General features: G+C 36.6%; 2 protein-coding genes across 3 annotated transcripts in view; both read right to left on the reverse strand.

Annotated features, from left to right (window-relative positions):
• Ak1 (Adenylate kinase 1) overlaps positions 1-4,861 on the reverse strand; it is a 20,230-nt gene extending 15,369 nt beyond the window's left edge. The window contains exon 1 of one of the 2 annotated variants that reach the window (XM_017622311.1): positions 4,397-4,861. In XM_017622311.1, coding sequence (XP_017477800.1) covers positions 4,397-4,399 — 3 coding nt within the window. In that variant the 5' untranslated portion in view covers positions 4,400-4,861. The remainder of the gene's footprint in view (positions 1-4,396) is intronic. The other variant, XM_017622312.1, reaches the window with a different exon arrangement.
• A 1,860-nt stretch (positions 4,862-6,721) lies between these two features.
• Positions 6,722-8,407, reverse strand: LOC108367642 (uncharacterized). The gene is made up of 3 exons (XM_017622316.1): positions 8,161-8,407; positions 7,906-8,093; positions 6,722-7,841 (listed from the first exon to the last, which is right to left on the reverse strand). Exons 1-3 carry the CDS (start codon positions 8,237-8,239, stop codon positions 7,020-7,022), a joined length of 1,089 nt encoding a protein of 362 aa, XP_017477805.1. The 5' UTR covers positions 8,240-8,407; the 3' UTR covers positions 6,722-7,019.
• Between the last annotated feature and the right edge of the window lie 1,021 nt (positions 8,408-9,428).

Consider the following 9,428-nt stretch of genomic DNA (forward strand, 5'->3'; position numbering starts at 1 on the left):
GATGCCAAATTACTCGATTGAGCAGCGCGTCCAAATGGTACAACTTAATTATCAAAATGAGTGTGCGTTAGCGCAAACTTTGCGCGCTTGGTATCTATTTTGCGGTAGACCCGGTGGCCCTTCACAGTCGTCTATCCAATGCGTGATGGCCAAATTTGAGATGAACGGTTGGCTAAACAATCACCTAACGGCCGTACGTCAAAGGAACGTCAGATCGGATGAGTAAATCGCCGCGGTCCAGGAAAGTGTGCAGGAAATCTCGAGGCAGTTAATTCCTCGCCATGCACAAGAACAAGGCCAAGAGAATGATGATAAACGATTTCTTTTGGGCCAAAATTGAACAAATGGACGGAATGGAAATGTGATTTCAAGTGCCATACAGCCATGAACCAACTAAAAGATCATGCAGCACGGCAACCGTGTATTTGTAACAGGGAAGCCAACTCGTGGGGAATTCCCCGATTTGCGGCGAATTTCAGTTTGTATGGGGAATCGGGGAATGTACCGTTTTTTGTGGGGAATTTCAGATTACGAGAGGAATCGGGGGATGAATTGTTTTATTGTGAGGAATAAAGTGTTAACTAATTTTTTTCTTTTTTGCTTCACTAATTTCATAAGGATTTCAAAAAGTTGCATAAGAAACACAACTGCAATTAAAGTACTCATTATGCAATTCTGCAAATTACGCAAATTACCGTTGATTTTTTAGAATTTTTTTCGCCGCATTTGTTTTCATATAACGAATAAACACAATTTATTTTTACATGGAAGAAAACCGCAACACCTTCGCCAAAAAAAATTTTAAAACGAAAATTTTTAGCCACTTTAAACTTGCCCTTTGTTAGACTAGAATTGAGTGGCCTACAAAACTGCATACTCAAAATCTTTCCAGAAAAAAAATCGAAATTTTTACGAAAGTTTGTTGATTTTTTTTTAAATACACATTGCATAAAGTTTGAAACATGGATTTCTGCGGTTTCTGTTAAAGAATGAATTAGTTTTTTATAAAAAAAATGTATCAGTTTGTGTGAACTTTGTTTGTGTAAGCTTTGAAACTTTTACTTAAATACATATCGTCACCTGAAATGCAAAAAGTCATAACTAATAAAAAATTCAAAATGCATTTTTTTTATTTGTATGATGGATTTTATCGAATTACAACTACCCACATAATTTTATGAAAAATAATTAAAATATTAGTCACGCCCAAAATGTATTCAACAAAGCGTGATTGAATTTGACATTGCTCTCAGAAGAACCATCCATTTATGAATTTTGAATCGCTTGTTTATATTTTTTGGCATAGTAGTACCTTAAAAGCGAGCCTATCTGAGTTGTCAATCACACCTTGTTTAATACGCCTTGGTCACGTCTTTTTGCATTTCAGGTGACGATACTATTTCTGTTATAGGTCGAACTATATTTTAAATTAAAGTTATTAAAAATAAATAAACATGATTTGCAAACAATATATTTTTTTTTAATTTTGGTGCTATTATTTTGACCGTAACTGTACATGTGAACAAGCTTATTTGTTTCGGAATTGACCAAAATTTTTCCATAACTGTGAACACACCTTCACACATGCCTGAATATCTAATAAGAATATGAAACCAAACCAATAACGCCTAATAATTCTACAATCGATAGATTACCTTATCAGAAAAAAAGGAAAATAAAAATTGTGCAAGCAAAAGTCGAACTTTGCTCATAACAAAATTTAACTGCTTATTATTTTTCAATAAATATTTTAAATATTTTTTCGCCGTATAAACAATAAAGCACTGAGCACAGCGCATTTTCGCACCAGCAAAGAGCAACAATTTTTTTCAACTTTTTTTTTACTGAAGTAGTTCGTGCAGCTACGACTGAGGTCAAGGTCGTTCTCAGTGCCGGCCGAGAACACTCGTAATTGAGGAGAAAGTACACTTAGCGCTCGCTAACTACGCCAGTGTTGCCACGAAGAAATTTTTTTACCTACCAAAACCTACAAACATTTTTTGAGTTTTTAATTTTTTTCAATGTCAATTTTTTTAAAGATGTAGATGACATAGCATTTAATAAAAATATATAACACAGGTAGTACAATAAAAACAAATTATTTCCGTATAAGTATTCATTTTACTGTGCCGGCTTATTCAAATGAATGTCTCTTTACACTTACATAATATTATTGTTGTTATTATGACGTCAGAAATACTCGCGCTGCGACCTACACATATCTATTGTGGTAAACCCAGCCCATAGAGCTTACCGACCGACTCTAGAGAAACCCCATTTTGTTCGAATGGTAGCTTAACTTGCAGTGTCCTGTCAGGATGCCAGTACGAGTTCCAATACTCTCCCGGCTAAGTTCAAGGAGTCTTTCGGAGTTCCTTCTGGAAGAACCTATGAATCTCTTTGATAGTGTCATTCCCTTTGACTTCCGCCAGTGGGAAGCAATATGAAATTTTTCCCAGCCCCTAAATAGTTGTGCAGTGTATCCTTTAAATGAACAGCAGAAGCGCTGAGGACAATGCAAGCGCATTTGGGCTCCTCACTTTACGAGACAATCAGCCTTTCCGTTGCCTTCAAGCCCTTCATGTCCCGGAACCCACCACAGCGTTACGCTATTGTGGGCTCCCAGGTAGCTCAGAAGAATTTTACAGCTGTCCCCAAGCCTTGATGCCGTTTTAAGAAGGTCTAAGGGCTTTAACGCTGCCTTATAGCCCAAACACAATTAAAACGACAAGCTACGAACCACAGCTGTCAAATTATTTTACCACGTTTTCTTATGTAGATAATTATTTTGACGACAACAGGGCTACGCGACGACTGTGGCTGGGGCCAGATTAGGGCTATTTCTATTTTTCCAGCGACAGATAAGGTTCTTCCTGTTCTTTTATGTCGAACTCATACAAATTTATGACGTCGCTGCCGCGTTCAAAATAATCATGTCGCCATAGACAAAGCGTTTAGATGACGAAGATAACAAATTTGAAGCTGTGGCTTGTATCTCTTCATTTTCAATGTGTTCAGAACTTTACTTTCCGACATAATATTTATTATGGCCCTATTTGTCCTTTTACGGAGCCATTCGCGAACAAAGACTTGGATTTCAAAGACATGCGCCTGGAATATGGGCATATACCCAGCCCATTGGCAAACCTTTCTGGAATCTTCGTCCAAGTATGCGTGCCCCAGTACTCCCTTTCAGGAATTCTGACCTTGTAGGGCTTTTAGAAGGATAACTCGAAATCATCCAGGAATGACCCCGAATATCTCCAGCAGCCCTCTTTTTCAATCAGAACAGACAAATGAGGAATCATGTAATGACACCAAGGGCATTCGTTGAACAGGTGCGCATAGCTCCTGTGATGACCACGCAGTCGGTGCAGCTTTCTTAAGGTGGCACTCGTGTTTTCTTGCTTCGCCAGCGCCGCATATGTAACAACGGGTTTTACTACCGTAATGAGAGACGAGTACGCCAGTTTGGGTGGTATTCCCTAAGTCTCACATGAAGTCTCTGGCAGGGATAAAACGCCCTTGTAGCCTTGTTGGTACCATTCGAGAGCCGTAAGTAAGTTCCAATTGAGCCTCTTGTTCATAGTTGGTTCTAGATACTTCGCCTTTTCTGAGAACTCAATTTCTGCCCTGCTAAGGTAGGTCTAGTCAAATTGACTTGAACATAATCTTGGTAGAAAATAAATTGTTAAAATAAAATGTTAATAAGCCACAATAACATTGACAAATGACTTTCCTTCTTTTAGTAAATGGGACAAGGGTGGACTTTAGTTGGTTTATTCACGAGCCCTTTTCAGCGCAGTACTTGAAAATCAGTTATATTTACATGTTTGCGGTCGTAGTTATACGAACGCACCGGTGAAGTATTCGTGTAATCAAGATTGCTAAAATGTTTGGACATACATATTCAGGCAGGTTCTGCAATTCACTTCCGAGTAAGTTTCAACCCCTGCCAATTTGAGTTTAAAGCGGATTTTATTGAAATTCACTCGGAAGTGAATTGCAGAAACTGCCTGATTTTCTATTTTTCGCTATTAACTATTATTGTCGCGGAACCTACCAAAAAAAAAGCTTATTTGTGGCAACACTGAACTACGTTCCATACATTCCCTTTCGGCCCTCTACAGCCAACGTTACTCACACCACGCCATGGCCTAAAATCCAATAAATGAATCACAGTTGAATGGTAGTGGGGCAATGTCAATTGAAAGGAGATAAAAGTGAATGTTGTGCAACTACATACATACTTAAATGTTAGGAGAGGATTGTTTTTCTACCACTATGTATGTATCACTTCAAATAGCGCTTCAGCAAAAGAAAATTAAAAATTTTAGGCACTACCTGAGAAGCCACCAAGCAACTACCCTCCCCACTTCATTCACTATTCACTTACCATGATAATTAAATGTAGTTTTTGTGATTTACGAGTGGTTTTAGTAATATTTCAGAATTGTTTTAAATGCCTTGCTACAACGCCGGGTAGCTGTTGCTCGCTCGTCAATGCTTAGAAATTCTTCGCTTTTGCAAATTTTTTTCGTTTGCACGAACGAGTTTTCGCGTAAGTATGATTTCACGTCAGTTTTCCTCTGCTGCTGAATCTTCGGGCCCCAAATTGACTACACGTTTAGTTACACTTCCGCTCGCGACGAACGTTTGAAAATGACTGAATTTGTGGACACACGGCGCAGATACATGAAATTGTTTGCTAAGCGTTTTTTTTTCACATCGGCACGAGGTGGTATTTTCGCTACTGCCCACGTCAGTGAGGAAAATTCGGGTTACCCAAGGAAATTTTAGCTTTATGATTTTGAAGCTTTTAATGCTGTGGGAGACTGTTGAAATTGCTATTAGGTCGACTAGGCGGAACGGAAGTGGAACTAAATCGATTTGTTTGACATTACAATCGCTGCCAATCGGGATTTTTGTTTTGTAATTCAACAATCGAAGTACTCTAACGGCTCTATTCTGTAACAGTGACAAATTTTTGTCACAGCTTTTATAACGGAACAATAGGTTTGTTCCACAAGCTACTTGTAGAAAAACTCGAGCAAAGTTGAAACTGTCTGCGTATATCAAATAAACTCTAAAGCTGATGTCACATAAAACTTTTGCTTCGCTTTACGTGACAGATTCGCTTTGACAGATAAGATGAATTGTATGAAAATGCACAAAGCATGCCACATAAATCGTTGAAGCGGCAGCGCGAAGCGAAAAGATGGTCAACTCCCATCTTTTTGCGCGCTTTGACAATCAGCCGGTTTAATATTTATTTTGTTTCGTCCAAATTCGGGTTTTCATGCAGAAACATAAAACTTAATTACATTGCTGATAATTTTAAATCAAAATAATTAAAATCCACAGCAACTTTGATGAGTAAAAAAGCGGTACAACATTGTTTTCTTGGCGTTCATTGTGGCATACCTTTTGCGTCTGGCGCTTTGCTGGCAAAGTTATAAATGTCACGCAAAGCTACAAAGTTTTATCTGGCATCAGCTTAAAACTTACTTGTGAAACGCGTATGTGTAACTCGAAGCGACTTCGAGTAGCTTGTGGAAGAAACCTTATATATGAAGAAGTTTAAATTTGTCAGTAAAAGAAAATTTTTCACCGATACAGAATTGGGCTATAAAATCGAAGTGTCTAAAAAATTGATAGCAAGATAAAACAATTTCAATGTAATTCTCGTAACTTGTATGAGTTAACTAAATTATAAAAATATGTTTAGTATTTGTTATTGATTTGAAAATAAATTTTTTAGTAATTATGATTTCAACGCGAAATTTTAATGCCTCAAAATTTTTATTTCTGATACAAATCTACGGTAGAAAGTAGTGATGGAGAACTATCGATGGAGCTATCGATAGTATTGATGGTTTCATTTTGCCGCCACTACCGAACTTTTCTAGACACTATCGATAGTTGTATGTATGTTGTGCACATATCGACTGCTTGATTTTCTAGATAGCTGCATACTGGCGTTATATCGATTGCTTAGTGGAAGATCGACCTATCTCAAGAACGCCCAATTTCAGAATTCGTTTCAAAAAACCCTATCTCAGCTTCCGATTCAAGATAGGTCGATCTTCCACTCAGCAATCGATATAACGCCAGTATGCAGCTATCTATCAATAATGTGTTATTGAAATACACGATCTCATTTCGTTTTACACAAACTATTTTTGTGTATATAAATAATCTTTATAGTTTTTGTACTAACGAAATGGGTTATTTAAGAATAAGCTCTCTTCCTGGCCGTTGTTATCTTTTTTTTGTAGTAAAAGCAGAAACGAAGAAATTGACAGGCGATGGGATCAGTCATATCACTTGCCAAATTTTTCTTTGGCCATAAAAAATGGAATCAAATTTGTCTATTTACAAAATGTTATGCCCAGTTTCACCAATCAAATTTAAATTTGTCAGGCTGTTATAATTTAAAATAACAAAATTTTTTTTTGAAAATAGCAAATTTGATACATTTTAAAATTGGTTGGTGAAACATAGCATTAGTGTTAAATCTCACCATATGTAAGAAAGCTTTCGATAGTACCGAATACTTTTTACTATCACTATCGAAACAATCGAATGTATGAACTATCGATAGTTTTCCAACACTAGTAGAATGAAATGAACTACTCGCAATTTTGGTACCAAGTGAGAACAAACCGAATGCAACCCTACAACAGCTGATTGGTGCTGCCACTCTGCCGCGATACGTTACTAAAAAAGCGGGAGTTTGTTATTTGTTAACCGGAAGTAGTTTTCGGGAAAATTTGTTCGCACGTATATTTTTAAAGAATCAAGGGTCCGAAAATAGTTTAGTGTCTATACATATATGTAAGTGGAGCTAAGCAATAATTTAATAAGCGCCATTTTTCCTACTTCGTAAAAACCAAAAGGCTAATAAACTACGTAGCGACACCATATCAACCAACCATCTAAGGTAGGATTCTATTTCATTAAAATATGTAGTTTTAGCAATAGTTTAGAAGTGAATAACAGCTGAAAATAACACCTTATCAACTAAAATAATACAAGAATGCCTGCACTTGCTTGGATTCTCCCACCGTAACTACTAAAAGCGGCACTGGGTACTTCTGCAAATTATATGCTTGTGATATTTCCGCATGCGTTGGAAATGGCTCATTTACACCTAATATAATTAATCTAAATGTTGGTGGTTTCGGTGCGCTCTTTTTAAATCCATCATTATGCAGATACAAATCGAAAACAATCTGCAAATTCCTTATCTCATCTTCTGGACTCTCTGTGGAGCTCCTCAGTTTTATAATATCAATTTTGGCGAAACTCTCTTCAAACTGCTTGTACTCGGGCTCATCCTTAAGACAATCTAGAAAACTTCGTTGCTTAGCAGCAATCTCAAAACATCTTCGCTTGGCTTCCGTAGGGTTTTCCACTTCATCACTTACATTTTTTCGTTTTCCCGTTGATGCCATTTTACGGTCGAAGTTCACTGGCGGCAACGACTCGTCGTCCACCAATTCTTTTTGCTCTAGTTGTTCCTGCTTCATAATGCAATCTTTTATGTGTTTCATTTGCATTTTGACTTTGACAAAGTGTGGAGATTTCTTTACATTTTCTGGGATTGCGCGATTATTGATAACGCTCAATGCGAGCGCCCATGCGCAATCCACTTCAGTAGGCTCAACATTGTCGTAATAGGCGACATTCTGGTGGCGCACCAAAATAAAACCAATACGCGTGAGATGAGAATAAACAAGATATTCGTTAAATTTAGTGTTAGGTGCCTCGCCTAATAGTAGCAAATAAGCTTGTTCCACAGACATTATCTTTGAGTGGTACTCCAATTGCAAGCGGTTCTATAGGTAAATATGTGTGTGTAAGATTAGGAGCTAGAGTCTGAATTATTAACTGCTATGTTACCATTTCTAACAAAAATAAGGCTTCATAATTTTCCAAATAGAATTGACCGCAATGACTGTAGCCGAAATTGCCAAATTTTCCATCCTTCCGTAGCACCTGCACGGCCTTCTCGTCTGGGTCCCAAGCACCCAACGCACGGCCTGCCAAACGGTCAGTACGTGACAAGGAGAGTTTTGTGCGTAAGTCATCTAAAATAAAAGTGTTATGAGCTTCTATATGAACTAGCTGAAGCACTAAATAGAGCACTTGAAATACCATAAAGTTTATTAAGTTCAATCGCTTCCTCCTCGGTGCCTTCGGGTAGTGTACGTTTTGGACCAAGTCGAGGATGCATGTCAGTTTGGCAACAGCAGCTTTGTTTTAAAAAGAACTTGATTTTATTGCGCTTAAATTAAGGCGTATCAACAGCTATTGAATCATGCACTTAAATCTTTTATTTAATTATAATTTGCTAACGCAGTTAATTGAAACAAAATGTACCAAATATTGGGAGCAAAACAAAAGTAATGAAAGAGGGAGTATAGAAAAAGACTGTTGGTGTTGCCATATGTGGAATAAAATATTATACTGTATCGATTTTTTTGCATATTAGGCCCAATTGGTGTTTTTGGGCGTATTCTACAATTATGAAGAAGAAGAAGACGAAATTGAAGACTTGCTGACGCCTAGACTGAACCGATGTCACGCATATGAGCACTACTTGCTTCTACAATTATGAACAAACACATAAAATTGTAAAATGTGTTTTGAATTATTTCGAAAAAAAATGTTGCGTACGTCATGCGGACTGCGCCCCATTGGACGCAGAAAGGAGGGTAAAACCGTTGGGATTAATTAATTAATTAATTGAACTTACGTGCCCCAAAATCGATGAAGTCAACTAAAATCCAAATATCGACATAATACTTCCAACTTTTATTTCGATTCGTTGTATTCTTAGTAAAATAATAACAATACTTTTCCAAAATCTTATGCTATTCATAAAATTGTGATCAATTACGTATTTAAAATGATACCTACATATATGTATCGTTAGTTAGATTAACTTGATTACATTGATTTTTTTTAGTTTAAAGCTAACCCTACTCGTTTTCTCCGTCGATAAAAGCGAGCATCCATATAACTCCTTTAGTTCTGCGCCTTCCCCGGNTTTTTTTTTTTTTTTTTTTTTTTGACTTGGAAGAGAATTAATAACACCGTGCGACAAAAGCCAAAAATTTTTAAAACAAACGAAAAAATAAAATATATTCACAAAACTAGGAGCCAAATATATGTATGTAGAATAACTGCGTTTTTAATTTCGCATTTTTGTAAAGGACTTTGAAATTTCTATGATATGATTGAATAAAATAATTATTTAAAAGATTTGGTGCATTGTAGAGTAACAATAAGGGTATCACTTAAAAGGAAAAATTCTGTAGAATAGAAACAAATTTAATTTTTTGTTGCACCAGGACGAATAAATGTTGAAAATGTTAATTTCCAATATTTATTTTTGAAAAATATATGTCGCATTTTTTATT

The sequence above is a fragment of the Rhagoletis zephyria genome, unplaced genomic scaffold (genome assembly GCF_001687245.7).
Source record: "Rhagoletis zephyria isolate East Lansing unplaced genomic scaffold, Rhagoletis_zephyria_1.1 Rzeph_scaffold_02752, whole genome shotgun sequence".
Lineage (NCBI taxonomy): Eukaryota > Metazoa > Arthropoda > Insecta > Diptera > Tephritidae > Rhagoletis > Rhagoletis zephyria.